At 40.8% G+C, this 21,770-nt stretch overlaps 1 protein-coding gene across 1 annotated transcript in view; it reads right to left on the minus strand.

Moving 5' to 3' along the window:
- SMARCC1 (SWI/SNF related, matrix associated, actin dependent regulator of chromatin subfamily c member 1) overlaps positions 1-21,770 on the minus strand; it is a gene marked incomplete in the record, with an annotated part of 306,811 nt that overhangs the window by 203,498 nt on the left and 81,543 nt on the right. Inside the window, 1 exon segment of the mRNA XM_053713684.1 lies at positions 6,291-6,328. Within this exon segment, the coding sequence (XP_053569659.1) occupies positions 6,291-6,328 (38 nt within the window).

The raw sequence follows: 21,770 nt of genomic DNA on the forward strand, positions 1-21,770 counted from the left end.
ATTCTCACAGCTCTGCTGAGAGAATTTACCTCCCTTCAAAGAAGTTTGAAGACCCCTGAGATCTATCAGAGATGAACCGGATCATGCAGGAAAAATAAAAGTAACTGACTGGTATTTTTTGATGCGTAGCAAAGAGCGCCAAAACGGCCCCTCCCTCTCCCACACAGCAGTGAAGAGAAACGAAACTGTCACAAATAAAGCAAAAAAAAAACTGCCAAGTGGAAAATAATGCCCAAATATTTATTCACACAGTACCTCAGCAATGTAAACGATTCTACATTCCAGCAAAAACGTTTAACATGATAAATAGTTATTAAAAAGGATTAGTGACCTTTAACAGAGTAGTTCCGGTGAAATACCATCCCCAGAATACTGAAGTGTATACATACATGTCATTTTAACGGTATGGCAGGATTTTCTCATCAATTCCATTCAGAAATAAAAACTGCTACATACCTCAATGCAGATTCCTCTGCCCGCTGTCCCCTGATCTGAAGCCTTTACCTCCCTCAGATGGCCGAGAACAGCAATATGATCTTAACTACTCCGGTTAAAATCATAGTAAAAAACTCTGACAGATTCTTCCTCAAACTCTGCCAGAGAAGTAATAACACGCTCCGGTGCTATTTTAAAATAACAAACTTTTGATTGAAGTCATAAAAACTAAGTATAATCACCATAGTCCTCTCACACATCCTATCTAGTCGTTGGGTGCAAGAGAATGACTGGGACTGACGTAGAGGGGAGGAGCTATATGCAGCTCTGCTGGGTGAATCCTCTTGCATTTCCTGTTGGGGAGGAGTTATATCCCAGAAGTAATGATGACCCGTGGACTGATCACACATAACAGAAGAAACTGCTCCCTCCACCTTAGGGACCGTCTGCCATAAGTCCCGTGTGGTGGCGTCTATTGGAAACATTTTTCTAAAAATAGGAGGGGGGGGGGGGGGGGAACGGCACACCGGGTCTATCCCACTCCTTATTAATGATTTCTGTAAACCTTTTAGGTATTGGAAAAACATCATTACACACCGGCACTGCATAGTATTTATCCAGTATACACAATTTCTCTGGTACTGCAATTGTGTCACAGTCATTCAGAGCAGCTAACACCTCCCCAAGCAATACACGGAGGTTTTCAAGCTTAAATTTAAAAGTAGAAATATCTGAATCAGGTTTCCCCGAATCAGAAATGTCACCCACAGACTGAAGCTCTCCTTCCTCAGCTTCTGCATATTGTGACGCAGTATCAGACATGGGCCTTAAGGCATCTGCGCGCTCTGTACTACGTCTAACCCCAGAGCTATCGCGCTTTCCTCTGAATTCAGGCAGTCTGGCTAATACCGCTGACAGGGTATTATCCATGATTGCCACCATGTCCTGCAAAGTAATCGCTATGGGCGTCTTTGATGTACTTGGCGTTATTTTAGCGTGAGTCCCTTGAGCGGGAGTCAAAGGGTCTGACACGTGGGGAGAGTTAGTCGGCATAACTTCCCCCTCGCCAGAATCCTCTGGTGATAAATTTTTTAAAGATAAAAGCTGATCTTTATTGTTTAAAGTGAAATCAATACATTTAGTACACATTCTCATATGGGGTTCCACCATGGCTTTTAAACATAATGAACAAGGAGTTTCCTCTATGTCAGACATGTTTATACAGACTAGCAATGAGACTAGCAAGCTTGGAAAACACTTTACATCAAGTTAAACAAGCAATATAAAAAACGTTACTGTGCCTTTAAGGGAAACAAATTTTGCTAAAATTTGAAATAACAGTGAAAAAAGGCAGTTAAACTAACAAAATGTTTACAGTGTATGTAACAAGTTAGCAGAGCATTGCACCCACTTGCAAATGGATGATTAACCCCTTAATACAAAAAACGGATTAACAAATTGAAAAAAACGTTTTTTTTAAACAGTCACAACAACTGCCACAGCTCCACTGTGGCTTTACCTTCCTCAATATATGACTTTTGAAGCCTTTTGAGCCCTTCAGAGATGTCCTAAAGCATGCAGGGGACTGCTGAGGGAAGCTGAATGTCTCTGTCTGTAATTTTAACTGCACAAAAAAGCACTAAAATAGGCCCCTCCCACTCATATTACAACAGTGGAAAGCCTCAGGAAACTGTTTCTAGGCAAAAATCAAGCCAGCCATGTGGAAAAAACTATGCCCCAATATGTTTTATCACCAAAGCATATATAAAAACGATTAAACATGCCAGCAAACGTTTTATATTGCACATTAATCAGAGTATATACCTCTGATAGAAAGCCTGATACTAGTCGCTATTAAATCACTGTATTTAGGCTTAACTTACATTAATCCGGTATCAGCAGCTTTTTTCTAGCAAATTCCATCCCTAGAAAAACTTAAACTGCACATACCTTATTGCAGGATAACCTGCACGCCATTCTCCCTCTGAAGTTACCTCACTCCTCAGACATATGTGAGAACAGCAGTGGATCTTAGTTACTTCTGCTAAGATCATAGAAAAACGCAGGCAGATTCTTCTTCTAAATGCTGCCTGAGATAAAACAGTACAACTCCGGTACCATTTAAAAACAATAAACTTTTGATTGAAGAAAAAACTATATTACACCACTTTCCTCTTACTACCTCCAGCTATGTTGAGAGTTTGCAAGAGAATGACTGGGTATGGCAGTTAGGGGAGGAGCTATATAGCAGCTCTGCTGTGGGTGATCCTCTTGCAGCTTCCTGTTGGGAAGGAGAATATCCCACAAGTAATGGATGATCCGTGGACTGGATACACCTTACAAGAGAAATAGCCCCATCAACTTTAGGGATTTTGTCCCAAAATTCTAATCTGTCAGACGGCACAGGATATAATTGCTTAAAACGTTTAGAAGGAGTCAATGAATTACCCAATTTATCCCATTCTCTGGAAATTACTTCAGAAATAGCATCAGGAACAGGAAAAACTTCTGGAATAACCACAGGAGATTTAAAGACCTTATCTAAACGTTTAGATTTAGTATCAAGAGGACCAGAATCCTCAATTTCTAAAGCAATTAGTACTTCTTTAAGAACGAATAAATTCCATTTTAAATAAATATGAAAATTTATCAGCATCAATCTCTGAGACAGAATCCTCTGAACCAGAAGAGTCATTAGAATCAGAATGATGATGTTCATTTAAAAATTCATCTGTATAAAGAGAAGTTTTAAAAGATTTTTTATGTTTACTAGGAGGAATAACAGACATAGCCTTCTTGATGGATTCAGAAACAAAATCCCTTATGTTATCAGGAACATTCTGAACATTAGATGTTGATGGAACTGCAACAGGTAATGGTACATTACTAAAGGAAATATTATCTGCATTAACAAGTTTGTCATGACAATTAATACAAACAACAGCTGGAGGAACAGCTACCAAAAGTTTACAGCAGATACACTTAGCTTTGGTAGTTCCAGCACCAGACAGCGATTTTCCTGAAGTATCTTCTGACTCAGATGCAACGTGAGACATCTTGCAATATGTAAGAGAAAAAACAACATATAAAGCAAAATTGATCAAATTCCTTAAATGACAGTTTCAGGAATGGGAAAAAATGCCAGTGAACAAGCTTCTAGCAACCAGAAGCAATAAATAATGAGATTTAAATAATGTGGAGACAAAAGTGACGCCCATATTTTTTTTAGCGCCAAATAAGACGCCCACATTATTTGGCGCCTAAATGCTTTTGGCGCCAAAAATGACGCCACGTCCGGAACGCCGACATTTTTTTGGCGCAAAAGAACGTCAAAAATGACGCAACTTCCGGCGACACGTATGACGCCGGAAAAAGAAAAGATTTTTTTGCGCCAAAAAAGTCCGCGCCAAGAATGACGCAATAAAATGAAGCATTTTCAGCCCCCGCGAGCTTAACAGCCCACAGGGAAAAAAGTCAAATCTTTAAAGGTAAGAAAAATATTTGATTCAAATGCATTATCCCAAATATGAAACTGACTGTCTGAAAATAAGGAATGTTGAACATCCTGAGTCAAGGCAAATAAATGTTTGAATACATATATTTAGAACTTTATTAAAAAAGTGCCCAACCATAGCTTAGAGTGTCACAGAAAATAAGACTTACTTACCCCAGGACACTCATCTACATGTTTGTAGAAAGCCAAACCAGTACTGAAACGAAAATCAGCAGAGGTAATGGTATATTTATAAGAGTATATCGTCGATCTGAAAAGGGAGGTAAGAGATGAATCTCTACGACCGATAACAGAACCTATGAAATAGACCCCGTAGAAGGAGATCATTGAATTCAAACAGGCAATACTCTCCTCACATCCCTCTGACATTCACTGCACGCTGAGAGGAAAACCGGGCTCCAACCTGCTGCGGAGCGCATATCAACGTAGAATCTAGCACAAACTTACTTCACCACCTCCATAGGAGGCAAAGTTTGTAAAACTGAATTGTGGGTGTGGTGAGGGGTGTATTTATAGGCATTTTAAGGTTTGGGAAACTTTGCCCCTCCTGGTAAGAATGTATATCCCATACGTCACTAGCTCATGGACTCTTGCTAATTACATGAAAGAAATGAGGCTCAGCCTACTACAGGGAAGGCCCTTCCTGACTGGAAAGGTGTCTAAACCAGTGCTTCACGTTAAAAAACGTTCCCCAAAGTTTATTAGTGTGAATTTCAACATTAAGGTGTATAAAATGCCCAAATAAGCAATCGATCTTGCCCATAAAAGTGTCTACCAGTTTTATAGCCCATATTAAGCCCTTTATTCTGTTTGAGACTAAGAAAATGGCTTACCGGTCCCCATGAGGGGAAATGACAGCCTTCCAGCATTACACAGTCTTGTTAGAAAAATGGCTAGTCATACCTTAACCTCTTAAGGACATATGACGGAATTTTTCCGTCATAAAACAATTGAGCAAACTGAAAGCTGTGTCCTTAAAGGGTTAAGCAGAAAAGTCTGCTAACCGTTTCCCCCAACTGAAGTTACTTCATCTCAACAGTCCTATGTGGAAACAGCAAACGATTTTAGTTACTGCTGCTAAAATCATATTCCTCTCACAAACAGAACTCTTCATCTTTTTCTGTTTCAGAGTAAATAGTACATACCAGCACTATTTTAAAATAACAAACTCTTGATAGTAGAATAAAAAACTACAACTAAACACCACATACTCTTCACCATCTCCGTGGAGATGTTGCCTGTGCAACAGCAAAGAGAATGACTGGGGTGGGCGGAGCCTAGGAGGGACTATATGGACAGCTTTTGCTGTACTCTTTGCCATTTCCTGTTGGGGAAGAGATATTCCCACAAGTTATGGATGACGCCGTGGACCGGACACACCAATGTTGGAGAAAATTTGGGTTTAGTGTCCCTTTAAAAAGGACCGCAAAAAAAAATGCAAAGAAAGAACCCATTTAGCAACAATTACTAAATGCATGGTAACAATTTAGGCTTTTTACTCATCCGAACACTGCGCTTATTACAATATTGATACAGTTATAAACATAGCACTGGTATGAAATTTAAGTATATGAAAACATTCATATTCGGGATGATGTAAAAAAAGATTTAACAGCTTAACGGTAGAGTTCATTTATTGAGCATGGAACAACAACAAATATACCGAGATTCATAGTTTAATTTTGTGCTTCTTTTGCCAGAACTGAATAATAAAGTCAATAATGTGAAATATACAGAAATATGACAAAAAGCTGTTTCACTCTTATTTTAAATCACATTCCAATTTTTTTATACCTCAAATTTAATAAGTTATGTTTTAAGAAATTCTCAGCCTCAATGTACAGGGCACAGAGTGCTGTAAATTGCATCTCTCTTCCTGGAATCTTATCCAAAAATATTTATTTAAATATGTTAAATATTAATTTGAGTGGGAAAAAAAAGGTTTAGTTCCATTTTGAACAACAGGAAATGCACAACTCCTCCCTAGGAACAAATTTCTCACCAGTAAAGGACAACTACCACAATACAGCAACATACAAATATTTCCTTGCTTATCAAAGCAGGCGTCAAAAAAAGACTAAATCTACAAATGCAAACACTGCAACTTCAACAAATGTTCACAAACGCTTCTATTTGTGATCTGCTCTGTAGGAGCCACAAATAATGTATAATGCCGCTTTACCCCCAGCAAGGCTTCTGCAAATCAGGTTGATGTCAGTACACAACTGCTTACGTAGAAATTATAATCCTTTAAGTACGATGGCGTTTAAGAAAACCGCTAGAGAGTATTGTAGACTTTAATGAATTGATAAAGTAGGATGTGATCTTTAACAACATTTACCTTTAAACTTGCTGCCACGGTTTCCTCCTCTTGCTCATCTGGAAAACAAACCAGTAAGTCCTCATTACAACAGAGCAAACATTACCATAAGGAGCAATTTTAAAGCAGAACAGCCAATACAGCACATTAACTATTTCACTGTAAAGAACAGCCCACCTTAAAGTACCATTCCTGTGCAGGAGAAAACCAACAGGCAGAAATATAGCCACTTAAAGTGATAAGCTTCATAGTTTGTAGTTACAATATTTGTAATCATAAAGTAAAACATTGGCATTTTATTTCATGAAAGTCTTTGTAAACACTTTTTTTTTAAAAAAAATACCCTTTCGTGTTTTCATATATTGCGCTGTTCCTCCACCAGTAACTCATACTCTCTTTACTTCAATGATAATTCAGTCTGTAGCCAATTGTATCGAGCCCCCTTTAGCACCCAAAACTAGGGAGTTAAATAACACCTCGGGCTTCGGACGCCAAAGGGGGCACGATACAATTGGCTAAAGCCTAAATCATCAGTGAAGTAAGAAATAAAGTATCTGTTACGAGCGGTAGAACAGCACAATATATGAAAACATGAAAGGGTAAGTATTACAAATAATTAAGCATTTACATGTGCCCTTAATTTACTTTGATTACAAATATTGTAACCACAAAAAATTTACCATCACTTTAAAAGGCATTATGATACATGCATGTGATTTGTTAGAGCAGCGCTTTCCAAACTGTGTTGTGACACGGTCGGCAGCAGTGTGTAGGTGTGTCCCTGCTTCAGCACAAATATTTTTGAATTAACATTTTCTTTTTCAATTTGGTTTCCGACTTTCCGCCTGCCTGCTACGCCTATCATGTGGTTGACAGGTGATTGATACCTAGTGGGTCACAGATCATCTTATCCTATTGGCGTAGTTCAGCGGGAACTGAAACTATTCCCATTGGCGGCACATTGGCTCCTGACTGCACGTGTAGTCTCCTCAATCGGCTCGTGACTGCACGTGTAGTCTCCTCAAATCGGCTCGTGACTGCACGTGTAGTCAGCGAGTGGGACAGTAGTGTGTTTGCAGTTCAGCTTAAACGCTAAGCTGAAGTCAGAAGTCAAAGTATTGTTTGGTTTTTTTTTTTTGCAGCTAGCTCCTAGTAGTGCACTGCTGCTTCTGATATATGGATAGGAAGAGGAAGCTTAAAAAGAAAATTTTTGTTTACGTGATAAATGTATTTCTTTCTTGACACGAGTCCACGGATCATCTAATTACTATTGGGAATATCACTCCTGCCCAGCCGGAGGCAGCAAAGAGCACCACAGCAAAGCTGTTAAATATCACCTCCCTTCCCTCCCACCTCAGTCATTCAACCGAAGTAAAGGAGATAAAGGAAGCAACAAGGTGCACTGCAGGGGTGTCTGAAGTTTTTAACAAAACAACAACCACCTGTATATAGAACAGGGCGTGCCGGGGACTCATCGTGTCAAGAAAGAAAGAAAGAAATTTATCAGGTAAGCATAAATATTCTCTTTCTTTCTAATGACACAATGAGTCCAAGGATCATCTTAATTACTATTGGGAATCAATACCCAAGCTAGAGTACACAGATAAGGGAGTGACAAGACAGGGAACCTAAAAGGAAGGCGCTACTGCTTGAAGAACCTTTCTCCCAAAAGCGGCCTCAGCTGAGGCAAAAGTGTCAAATTTGTAGAATTTTGAAAAAGTGTGAAGAAGAGGACCAAGTTGCAGCCTTGCAAATCTGTTCCACAGAAGCTTCATTCTTGAATGCCCATGAGAAAGAAACAGCCCTCATTGAATGAGGCATAACTCTCTCTGGAGGATGCTGTCCAGCAGTTTAATAGGCAAAAACGTATGATACTCTTAAATCCTTAGTCGCTTGTAAGTAAAATTTTAGAGTCCCTCACACGTCTAAATTGTGCAGAAGCCTTTCCTGAGGAGGAGGATTAGGACACAATAATCTCCTGATTAATGTTCCGGTCAGAAACTACTTTAGGGAGAAACCGTAACCTTGCACGTAAAACTACCTTTTCCGAATAAAAAAAAAAAAAAAAAAGGTAAGGAGACTCATACTGCAATGCCGAGAGCTCTGACACTCTAAAAGCAGATGAAATAGCAACAAGAAACAAAACTTACCAAGATAACAATATCTAAGGAATGCATAGGCTCAAACGGAGCTCCTGACATTTCCACCAGGTCTGCACACCAAATCCTGCGAGGCCAAGCCGGTGCAATGAGGATCACCGACACCCTCTCCTGCTTGATTCGAGCAATGACACGAGGAAGAAGAGCGAACGGAGGAAATAGGTATGCAAGACTGAAATTCCAAGGTACCGCCAGAGCATCTATCAGTACCGCCTGAGGGACCCTTGACCTTGATCCGTACCTCGGAAGCTTGGCATTCTGCCGAGATGCCCTGAGATCCAATTCCGGCTGACCCCATTTGAGAATCAGGCTAGAAAACACTTCCGGATGAAGTTCCCACTCCCTCGGGTGAAAGGTCTGTCTGCTCACCCCTGGGATGTGGATCGCCAACAGACAGCAATTGTGAGTCTCCGCCCACCGAAATATCTTGGCTACCTCTGTCATAGCTAAGGAACTCAGCGTTCCTCCCTGATGATTGATGTAAGCCACTGAAGTTATGTTGTCCGACTGGAACCTGATGAACTGGGCCGAGGCTAACTGGGGCCAGGCGAGCATTGAAGATTGCTCTCAGCTCCAGAATTTTTATGGGCAGAACAGACTGAGTCCAAGTTCCCCGAGTCTTTATAGAGCCCCAGGACTGCTCCCCATCCTAGAAGGCGGGCGTCTGTTGTCACAATCACCCAGGAGGGTCTGTGAAAGCAGGTTCCCTGGGAGAGATCATGAGACAACCACCAAATAAGAGAATCCCTTGTCTCTTGCTCCAGCTGTATTCGTGGAAACAAATCTGCATAATCTCCGTTCCATTGACTGAGCATGTTTAACTGCAGAGGTCTGAAGTGGAAACGAGCGAACGTGATGTCCATTGCCGCCACCATCAGCCCGATTACCTCCATGCCCTGAGCCATTGATGGCCGAGGAGCGGACTGAAGCGCTAGGCAAGAATCGCAAATCTTTGATTTCCTGAGATCTGTCAGAAAAATCTTCATTGATAGGGAATCTATTATGGTTCCCAAGAAAGTTACCCTTGTATTTGGAACTAAGGAGCTCTTTTCCAAATTTACCTTCCATCCATCCATGAGATTGCAGGAAAGATAACATTTCCGTGTGGGACCTTGCTTGTTTAAAGGATGGCGCCTGGACCAGGAGGTCATCCAGATAGGACGCCACTGCAATGCCCCGTAATCTGAGCACCGCCAACAGGGAACCCATAACCTTTGAGAAAATTCTGGGAGCTGTGGCAAGGCCAAAAGGAACAGCCACGAATTGGAAGTGTTTGTCTAGAAATGCAAACCTTAGAAACTTGTGATGATCCCTGTGAATGGGAACATGCAGGTACGCGTCCTTTAAATCCACCTGTCATAAATTGACCCTCTTGGACCAAAGGAAGAATGGAATGAATAGTTTCCATATTGAAGGACAGTACTCTGAGGAATTTGTTTAGACTCTTGAAATCTAAAAAAACTAAATTTATGCTTACCTGATAAATTTCTCTCATTTGCGATGTACCGAGTCCACGGTTTCATCCTTACTTGTGGGATATTATCCTTCCTAACAGGAAGTGGCAAAGAGAGAGCAGAGCTGTCTATATAGCTCCCCCCTTAACTTACCTGATAAATTAATTTTTCATATTGGCAAGAGTCCATGAGCTAGTGATGTATGGGATATACATTCCTACCAGGAGGGGCAAAGTTTTCCAAACCTCAAAATGCCTATAAATACACCCCTCACCACACTTACAATTCAGTTTAACGAATAGCCAAGTAGTGGGGTGATATAGAAAGGAGTAGAAAGCATCAACAAAGGAAATTTGGAAATAATCGTGCTTTATACAAAAAATCATAACCACCATAAAAAGGGTGGGCCTCATGGACTCTTGCCAATATGAAAGACATGAATTTATCAGGTAAGTTCTTACATAAACTATGGTTTTTTTCATGTAATTGGCAAGAGTCCATGAGCTAGTGACGTATGGGATAGCAATACCGCAGATATGGAACTCCACGCGAGTCACTAGAGAGGGAGGGATAAAAATAAAAACAGCCATTTTCCGCTAAAAAGATTAATCCACAACCCAAAAAAATAAGTTTATTCTCATAAATCAAAGAAAAAAAACTTAAATCAAAAGCAGAAGAATCAAACTGAAACAGCTGCCTCAAGAACTTTTCTACCAAAAACTGCTTCTGAAGAAGCAAATACATCAAAACGGTAGAATTTGGTAAATGTATGCAAAGAGGACCAAGTTGCCCCCCACGAAGTGGAGACTGATCTAGTAGAATGAGCTGTAATTCTCTGAGGTAGGGCCTGACCCGACTCCAAATAAGCTTTATGAATCAAAAGTTTTAACCAAGAAGCCAGGGAAATAGCAGAAGCCTTCTGACCTTTCCTAGGACCAGAAAATAAAACAAAGACTGGAAGTCTTCCTGAAATCTTTAGTAGCTTCCACATATTTCAAAGCTCTTACCACATCCAAAGAATGTAAGGATCTTTCCAAAGAATTCTTAGGATTAGGAAACAAGGAAGGGACAACAATTTCTCTACTAATGTTAGAATTCACAACCTTAGGTAAAAATTGAAAAGAAGTCGGCAAAACTGCCTTATCCTGATGAAAAATCAGAAAAGTAGGACTCACAAGAAAGAGCAGATAGCTCAGAAACTCTTCTAGCAGAAGAGATAGCCAAAAGGAACAACACTTTCAAAGAAAAGACAAAAATATAGACTGCGCTTCTCTTACTCAAACCCCTAAAACAGTAATGTTAGTAAATTGATATCAAATGGTTTCTAACCATATTACTACTTTCCAAGAAAGTAGTTTAATGTCCAAAGAATGCATAGGCTCAAATGGAGGAGCCTGTAAAGCCTTCAAAACCAAATTAAGACTCCAAGGAGGAGAAATTGATTTAATGACAGGCTTAATACTAACTAAAGCCTATAGCAATCTTTCTGTGAAATAAAAAGAGAAAGAGCAAAGATTTGTCCCTTCAAGAAACTTGCAGACAAACCCTTATCCAAACCATTCTGAAGAAACTGTAAAATTCTAGGAATTCTAAAAGAAAGCCAAGAGAATTTATGAGAAGAACACCATGAAATGTAAGTCTTCCAAACTCTATAATAAATCTTTCTAGAGACCGATTTACAAGCTTGTAACATAGTATTAATCACCGAGTCAGAGAAACCTCTATGACTAAGCACTAGGCGTTCAATTTCCATACCTTCAAATTTAATGATTTGAGATCCTGATGGAAAAACGGACCTTGAGACAGTAGGTCCGGCCTTAACTGAAGTGGCCAAGGCGGGCAACTGGACAACCGAACCAGATCCGCATACCAAAACCTGTGTGGCCATGCTGGAGCCACCAGCAACACAAACAATTGTTCCATGATGATTTTGGATATCACACTTGGAAGAAGAACTAGAGGCGGGAAAATGTAAGCAGGGTGATAACACCAAGGAAGTGTCAGCGCATCCACTGCTTCCGCCTGAAAATTCCTGGACTGGGACAGGTATCTGGGAAGTTTCTTGTTTATATGAGAGGCCATGAGATCTATCTCTGAACAATCTGAGAAAACACATCTGGATGGAGAGACCACTCCCCTGGATGTAAAGTCTGACGGCTGAGATAATCCGCCTCCCAATTGTCTACACCTTGGATATGCACCGCAGAGATTAGACAGGAGCTGGATTCCGCCCAAGCAAGTATCCGAGATACTTCTTTCATAGCTTGGGGACTGTGAGTCCCACCCTGATGATTGACATATGCCAATGTTGTGATATGGTCTGTCTGAAAACGAATGGTTCTCTTTAACAGAGGCCAAAACTGAAGAGCTCTGAGAATTGCACAGAGTTCTAAAATATTGATTGGTAATCTCGCCTCTTGAGATTTCCAAACCCCTTGTGCTGTCAGATCCCCAAACAGCTCCCCAACCAGAAAGACTTGCAACTGTTGTGATCACAGTCCAGGTTGGCCGAACAAAAGAAGCCCCTTGAACTAAACAATGGTGATCTATCCACCACGTCAGAGAGTGTCGAATATTGGGATTTAAAGGATATTAATTGTGATATCTTTGTATAATCCCTGCACCATTGGTTCAGCATAGAAAGCTGTAGAGGTCTCATGTGAAAACGAGCAAAGGGGATCACGTCTGATGCTGCAATCATGAGACCTAAAACTTCCATGCACATAGCCACTGTGACTGAGACTGAAGGTGCTGGCAGGCTGCAACCAATTTCAAACGTCTCTTGTCTGTTAGATTCAGTGTCCATGACTGTCTATCTGGAAGCGTAAAAAGGTGGCCCTTGTCTGAGGAATCAAGAAACTTTTTGGTAAATTGATCCTCCAACCTTGTTTCCGAAGAAACAACACTAGTTGATTCGTGTGAGAGATTCTGCAGAACGTAAAGACTGAGCTAGTATCAAGATATTGTCCAAATAAGGAAACACCGCAATACCCTGTTCTCTGATTACAGAGAGTAGGGCACCTAGAACCTTTGAAAAGATTCTTGGAGCTGTTGCTAGACCAAATGGAAGAGCAACAAATTGGTAATGCTTGTCTAGAAAAGAGAATCTCAGAAACTGATAATGTTCTGGATGAATCAGAATATGAAGGTATGTATCCTGCAAGTCTATTGTGGACATATGTCCTCGCTGAACAAAAGGCAGAATAATCCTTATAGTCACCATCTTCAAAGTTGGTACTCTTACATAACGATTCAAAATTTTCAGATCCAGAACTGGTCTGAATACATTTTCTTTCTTTCGGACAATGAATAGATTTTAATAAAACCCCAAACCTTGTTCCTTAAAAGGAACTGGCATGATTACCCCTGAAGACTCCAGGTCTGAAACAAACTTCAGGAAAGCCTGAGCTTTTACTGGATTTGCTGGGATACTTGAGAGAAAAAAAAAAATCTTCACAGGTGGTCTTACTCTGAATCCTATTCGATACCCTTGAGAGACAATGCTCTGAATCCATTGATTTTGGACAGAATTTATCCAAATATCCTTGAAAAACCTTAATCTGCCCCCTACCAGCTGAGCTGGAATGAGGGCCGCACCTTCATGCGGACTTAGGGGCTGACTTTGGTTTCTTAAATGGCTTGGATTTATTCCAATTTGAGGAAGCAGATTCCTTGGGGGAAGGATTGGGTTTTTGTTCCTTATTTTGACGAAAGGAACGAAAACTGTTAGAAGCCTTAGATTTACCCTTAGGTTTTTTATCCTGAGGCAGAAAAACTCCCTTTCCCCCAGTAACAGTTGAAATAATAGAATCCAACTGAGAACCAAATAAATTATTACCTTGGAAAGAAAGATAGTAATCTAGATTCAGATGTCATATCAGCATTCCAAGATTTAAGCCACAAAGCTCTTCTAGCTAATACAGCTAAAGACATGGATCTAACATCAATTTTGATCATATCAAAAATGGCATCACAAATAAAATGATTAGCATATTGCAAGAAAGTAGTCAATTGAAAAAAAGACCAAACCCCAGGAAAGAAAAAAAAAATTCTTAAAAATGTTTATTTTCCCCAAATATGAAACCGACAGTCTGCAGAAGGAAATACATGAACCGGACTCATGGCATATATAAGTACAATACATATATTTAGAACTTTATATAAATGCATAAAGCCAAACCATAGCTGAGAGTGTCTTAAGTAATGAAAACATACTTACCAAAAGACACCCATCCACATATAGCAGATAGCCAAACCAGTACTGAAACAGTTATCAGTAAAGGTAATGGTATATGAGAGTATATTGTCGATCTGAAAAGGGATGTAGGAGATGAATCTCTACGACCGATAACAGAACCTATGAAATAGACCCCCGTTAGGAAAATCATCGTATTCAATAAGTGATACTCCCTTCATATCCCTCTGACATTCGTTGTACTCGGAGGAATCTTGCTTCAACAATGCTGAGAAGCGCATAACGTAGAAATCTTAGCACAAACTTACATCACTCCCTCCATAGGGGGCAAAGTTTGTAAAACTGAATTGTGGGTGTGGTGAGGGGTGTATTTATAGGCATTTTGAGGTTTGGGAAACTTTGCCCCTCCTGGTAGGATTGTATATCCCATACATCACTAGCTCATGGACTCTTGCCAATTACATGAAAGAAATTGGTCTGAAAGTTCCCTCTTTTTTGGGAACCACGAACAGATTGGAATAAAATCCCAGACCCCGTTCCTGCATTAGTTTGTATCCCTGGGACACTATGTCCACTGCCCAGGGATCCTGAACATCTCGAACCAGAGCCTGAGCGAAGAAGGAAAGCCTGCCCCCCACAATATCCGATCCCGGATCAGGGGCAGGCCCTTCATGCTGTCTTAGATTCAATAGCAGGCTTTTTGGATTGTTTTCCCTTGTTCCAAGACTGATTGGATCCCCAGAAAGGTTTAGACTGTTCTTGCTTAAAAGAAGAAGCGGAAGAGTTTCCCTTGAAATTTCGAAAGGAATGAAAATGACTGACGTCCCTTTTGTTTCTCTTATCCTGAGGGAGAAGATAACCCTTTCCTCCAGTAATATCAGAGATTATTTCCGTCAATCCCGGACCAAACAAGGTTTTTCCCTTGTAAGATATTGGTAAAAGTTTAGACTTAGATGACACATCCGCAGACCAAGGTTTTAGCCATAAAGCTCTGCGGGCTTGTATAGCAAAAACCTGAAATATTTGCTCCCAATTTGATAACCTGTAAAGAAGCATCAGTAAAAGTATTTAGCCAACTTAAGGGCTTTTATCCTATCCTTGATCTCATCAAGGGGGGGTTTCTGTCCTAATAGCATCAGACAACGCATCAAACCAATATGCCGCCGCACTAGTGACGGTAGCAATGCACACAGCAGGTTGCCATTGTAAACATTGGTGTACATACATCTTCTTGAGTAACCCCTCTAATTTATTGTCCATAGGATCGTTAAAGGCACAAATTTCCTCTATGGGGATAGTAGTTCTCTTGGCCAGAGCGAAGATAGCTCCTTCCACCTTGGGTACTGTTTGCCAAGTCTCCTTGATAAAGTCCGCTATGGCAAACATCTTTTTAAATATAGGAGATGGAGTAAAAAGGGATACCCGGTTTCTCCCATTCCTTAGCAATGATCTCAGCTCGGTCCAGTACTGGAAAAACCTCCACCGAGGAGGGTACATCAAAATATTTGTTTAGCTTACTGGATTTCTTAGGATTAACTACGACCATAGTGTCGCTGTCATCCAATGTAGCTAAAACCTCCTTAAGTAACAGACGGAGGTGCTCTAGCTTAAACCTGAAGGATACAACTTCAGTATCAGCAGGAATTACACTGTCAGAATCTGAGATTTCCCCCTTCAGATGCTACCGAAAGATCCTCCTACTCAGGCTTCTGGGAGGGGACATCCGAAATAGCAACAACTGCATCAGTAACCCCTACTGAATGTTAACTTTTCCTCTTGCGCTTTACCTGCAGCATGGGAAAAGCAGACAACGCATCAGAAACCGCAGAGGACATGAGAGAAGCGATGTCTTGCAACGTAACTCCAGGAGGAGTTAGAGGAAGCGCAGGGCACTGCATCTGTGGGTGATACAAGTTAGGACGCTTCAGAAGAAAGCTGCGGCATATATTGAACATTGTCATTAGACTCCTGAACAGCATCCGCTATAAAAAAAAAGTCTATCCCTATAATTTAAAGTCCTCTCAATACTTGAGGAACAGAAAGGGATTGGTGGTTCCACATTGGCATCAAAACACAAACAAGTGACATTATGCAAAGCCTCTTGGTCCATTCTGACTCACAATGGATCAAATTAACAAATAACCACCTTAATTTTTAATAAAAAATTAAAATAGAAAAAAACTTACTGTCCCTTTAATTGTTAAACCGTAACTTTCTACTTTAGTCAGCAGAATAAGGAAATGTTCTAAATAACAATAGTAGAACACCTCAGCTTCTTTGCTGAGGTGCCTACCTGACCTGCTACACCGGAGCTTTGTCAATACCTTTACAAGATAAACGATCCAGGCTCCAGCAGCAGACAAAATGAGCCGTTCTCCGGTCCTAGAAATTCATGCGTTTCTAGAAAGACCCTGAAATTCTCTTCCTCCGCACTCGGAAGTGAAGAAAAGTGGCGCGCAATGCAGATTGACGCCTCCCATAGCTCCGCCCCTCGTGGGCATCCCCAAAAACAGCAATCTCACGGTCGGCCTTTTGTTGAAGTTTAACCGCCGGGAGTAGTGGAACCACCAGAGTGTAATTACCAAGCAGTCTTCTCAGCCCGAGTGCCTGCATAAACGGCTGTCATATATGAGTCCTCTCCAGTATAGGAGAGTTTAATTGTCCCTTTTTAAAATAAAGTACCTTCATATTAAAATGGCCCTTGTCATTTATGTCTTGAATTAAAGTGCCCACTTTTTCTGAGCGTCTTTCTCCTTCCCAGAAATAATAAAGTCAGCACTTACCTCGCAAATCTGCCCGACAGCAAGGCAGTTCACCAGGTTTGAGAGGTCCTCTCCCTCACAGACCTGTGGGAAAAAAAAAAAAAAAAAAAACAGTAATTTCACTCAGGCTTTCAGAGTTAGGGCAGCATAAATTACATGGGAGGCGCAGTGAGAATTATGTCCCACAAGTTCCCAGTGCTCTAAAGCAACCACTGCCCTACTGAAGAGACTGATGTGGACTACGGCTACACCCTAGAACAAAGCAGCACAATCTTGCACCACTTAGAAAAAGATTTTTCAAGTAAGATTTTATTATTTAACTAACTTTGCCACTTCCTTGCTCTAACATAGGCAAAGAGAATGACTGGGGTGGGAGGGAAGGGAGGTGATATTTAACAGCTTTGTTGTGGTGCTCTTTGCCGCCTCCTGCTGGGCAGGAGTGATATTCCCGATAGTAATTAGATGATCCGTTGACTCATCGTGTCATTAGAAAGAAAATGATTGATGATGAAATGCGAGTGTCTTTAATATTTCACCAAATATTCAGAAACTGTGTTCATCCTATCAACCTCATACATTCCATTAAAAAAGTTATTGTTGTTATTAAACCTTTAATTCTTGAACAAACTTACTTATAAATTATATAATAACTAAAGTTATTTACAAGTAACTAAGTTAGTTTAACCTCATGTTTGCTAGAACAACTGAATTACTGTGTGCAGGTCTAAAAAGTGTGTCACCAACACGAAAAGTTTGGAAAGCTCTGTGTTAGAGAATGTAATATCACTAGAAACTCTGCAAAACTATGTATTTAACCCCAGCTGTGCTATTTGCAATGCAGATTAGCTGCAGTTTCCACTAGAAACCACCACTGCAAATGGCTTAAACACACAGCATTGCATAGGGAAACAATTACATTTTCTAACGAACTAGAGCATGTAATTTTAATAAGAATAGCCCTTTAATTATTTAATATAAAACCGATTAAAATATAACCAATATTGCAAACATTAAATTTGGAAATGTACTAACAAAAACAAAAGTCATGCTTAGCTTATAAATTTCTTTCCGGACATGAAGAGTCCACAACGTCATTCCAATTACTAGTGGGATATTCAACTCCTGGCCAGCAGTAGGAGGCAAAGTGCACCCCAGCAAAGCTGTTAAAGGGACAGTCTAGTCCAAAATAAACTTTCATGATTCAGATAGAGAATGTAATTTTAAACAATTTTACAATGTACTTTTATCACCAATTTTGCTTTGTTCTCTTGGTATTCTTAGTTGAAAGCTAAACCTAGGAGGTTCATATGCCAATTTCTAAGCCTTTGAAGGCCGCCTCTTCTCTCAGGGCATTTTGACAGTTTATCACCACTAGAGGGTGTTAGTTCATGTGTGTAATATAGATAACACTGTGCTCACGCACGTGGAGTGAGCCAGCTCTCATTGGCTAAAATGAATGTCTGTCAAAAGAACTGAAATAAGGGGGCAGTTTGCAGAGGCTTAGATACAAGAAAATCACAGAGGTAAAAAGTATTTATATAACTGTTGGTTATGCAAAACTAGGGAATGGGTAATAAAGGATTATCTTTATCAACAAAAATTCTTGTGTAGACTGTCCCTTTAAGTGTAACTTCCCTTACCCATAATCCCCAGTCATTCAGCCAAAGGAAAATGCAAAAAGAACACAAAGTTATAGAGGTGCCTGAGGTTTACTTAAAAAAAAAAACCAAAAAAAACTGCCGAATTAGAATTAAGAGGGTGGCGTTGAGGACTCTCCCATGTCAGGAGAGAAAGAAATCAGGTAAGCATACATTTTGTTTTCATTCCTATGACAGAGCCCACAACGTCATTCCAATTACTAGTGGGAACAAATACCCAAGCTAGAGGACACTGAATGAACAGGGAGGGAGAAAAGAAAAAGAAGAGAAAAAAACTCAGTTGAGGCAAAAGTAGCAAATTTGCAGAATTTGGAAAAAGTGTGCAAAGAGGACCATGTAGCCGCTGTGTGTAGAGAGGCATTCTTACGTTGTGTAAAAGACCTCTCCACTATGGGAGTAATTCATCCCATTCCAATCCACGAACAGGGGCAGGGGTTTTACTCAAATCTTTTCGTGGTTCCCAAAAAAGAGGGAACGTTCAGACCCATTTTAGATCTCAAGAGTCTAAACAAGTTTCTCAGAGTCCCGTCCTTCAAGATGGAGACGATTCAGACAATTCTTCCATTGATCCAGGAGGGTCAATATGACTACCGTGGACTTAAAGGATGCATATCTACACATTCCTATCCACAGAGATCATCACCAGTTTCCAAGGTTTGCCTTCCTGGACAAGGATTTTCAGTTCGTGGCTCTTCCTTTCGGGCTGGCAACAGCACCCAGGATCTTCAAAGGTTCTAGGGTCTCTGCTGGCGGTTCTCAGACAGCGGGGCATTGCAGTGGCGCCTTATCTGGACGATATTCTGATCCAGGCGTCGTCTTATAAACTAACAAAGTCTCATACCGACATGGTTCTATCTTTTCTAAGGACTCACGGGTGGAAGGTGAATCTAGAAAAGAGTTCACTAGTCCCTCAGATAAGGGTTCCTTTCCTGGGAACTCTAATAGACTGTGTCCATGAAAATCTTCTTGACTGAAGTCAGAAAGTTAAAGATTCTGAATACATGCCGAGCCCTTCAGTCCAATCCTCAGCCATCAGTGGCTCAGTGCATGGAGGTAATTGGATTAATGGCGGTGGCAATGGACATCATTCCATTTGCTCGTTTTCATCTCAGACCTCTACAACTGAGCATGCTCGGACAGTGGAATGAGATTATGCAAATTTTTCTCCTCAGATAGATCTGGAGACAAGAGACTCTTTGGTGGTTGTCGCCGGATCAAGGCTCAGGGTGTGTGGACTCGGTCGGAGTCTACTTCCAATCAACATTCTGGAATTGAGAGCAATATTCAATGCGCTTCAGACTTGGCCTCAGTTGGCTTCGCACAAATTCATCCGATTTCAGTCTTACAACATCACGACTGTAGCATACATCAATCAGGGAGGAACAAGGAGTTCCTTAGCAATGACAGAAGTATCCAAGATAATTCGGTGGGTGGAGGCTCACTCTTGTTATCTGTCAGCAATCTACATCCCAGGAGTGGATAACTGGGAGGCGGATTTTTTGAGCAGACGTTTCATCCAGGGGAATGGGAACTCCACCCGGAGGGTCTTTGCCACCCTGATTCTCAGGTGGGGCAGGCCGGAATTGGATCTGATGGCGTCTCATCAGAATGCCAAGCTCCCAAGATACGGGTCCAGGGATCCTCAGGCCGAACCTATAGATGCCTTGTTCGTTCAACCTAGCTTATGTGTTTCCACCGTTTGCTCTCCTTCCCCGAGTGATTGCTCGGATCAAACAGGAGAGGGCTTCGGTGATTCTCATCGCTCCTGCGTGGCCTCGCAGGACTTGGTATGTTGATCTGGTGGACATATCTGTCGCAGTGGAAGCTTCCATTGAGGCAGGACCTTATCATTCAGGGACCCTTCCATCATCCGAATCTAATTTCTCTGCAGCTGACTGCTTGGAGATTGAACGCTTGATTTTATCTAAGCGAGGGTTCTCTGATTCGGTCATTGATACCTTGATTCAGGCACGTAAGCCTGTTACTAGAAAGATTTACCATAAAATATGGCGTAAAAATCTTTATTGGTGCGAATCCAAGGGCTACTCATGGAGTAGGGTTAGGATTCCTAGGATTTTATCTTTTCTCCAAGGTTTGGAGAAAGGGTTATCGGCAAGTTCCTTAAAGGGGCAGATTTCTGCGTTGTCTATTTTCCTACATTAACGCCTGGCAGATGTTCCAGATGTTCAATCTTTTTGTGAGGCTCTGACTAGAATCAAGCCTGTGTTTAGACCAATTGCTCCTCCTTGGAGTTTGAATTTAGTTCTTAATGTTCTTCAGGGGGTTCCGTTTGAACCTATGCACTCCATAGATATTAATTTATCTTGGAAAGTTTTATTTTTGGTTGCTATTTCTTCTGCTCACAGAGTGTGAGCTTTCAGCATTACAATGCAATTCTCCTCTTATTTTCCATGCGGATAAGGTAGTGTTGCGTACCAACCATGGTTTTCTTCCTAAGGTTGTTTCTGATAAGAATATTAATCAGAAATTGTTGTTCCTTATTTGTGTCCTAATCCTTCTAAGAAGGAACGTCTGTTACATAACTTGGACGTGGTCCGTGCCCTGAAATTTTATTTACAGGCGACTAAAGATTTTCATCAATCATTTTATTTATTTGTTGTTTTTTCTGGAAAGCGTAGGGGTCAGAAAGCTTACGGCTACCTTGCTTTCTTATTGGTTGAAGAGTATCATCCATTTGGCATATGAGACTGCTGAACAGCAACCTCCTAAAAGAATTACGGCTCATTCCACTAGAGCTGTGGCTTCCTCATGGGCATTTAAAAACGATGCTTCTGTTGAACAGATTTGCAAGGCTGCAACTTGGTCTTCTCTTCATACTTTTTCCAAATTTGATACTTCTGCCTCGTCTGAGGCTGTTTTTGGGAGAAAGGTTCTTCAAGCTGTGGTGCCTTCCGTTTAGGTTCCTGTCTTGTCCCTCCCTTTCATCCGTGTCCTATAGCTTTGGTATTGTATCCCATAAGTAAGGATGAAATCCGTGGACTCGTCATATCTTGTAAAAGAAAAGGAAATTTATGCTTACCTGATAAATTTATTTATTTTACGATATGACGAGTCCACGGCCCACCATGTTATTTTCTAAGACAGGTCTTTATTTTTGTTAAACTTCAGTAACCTCTGCTCCTTGGCTTTTCCTTTCTCTTCCTAAATTTGGTCAAATGACTGGAGTGGGAGGGGCTATATGTGCAGCTCTGCTGTGGAGCTCTTTGCCTCCTCCTGCTGACCAGGAGGCGTAATCTAGAAGGACAGAACCTT

The sequence above is a fragment of the Bombina bombina genome, chromosome 5, assembly GCF_027579735.1.
Source record: "Bombina bombina isolate aBomBom1 chromosome 5, aBomBom1.pri, whole genome shotgun sequence".
NCBI classification, from domain to species: domain Eukaryota; kingdom Metazoa; phylum Chordata; class Amphibia; order Anura; family Bombinatoridae; genus Bombina; species Bombina bombina.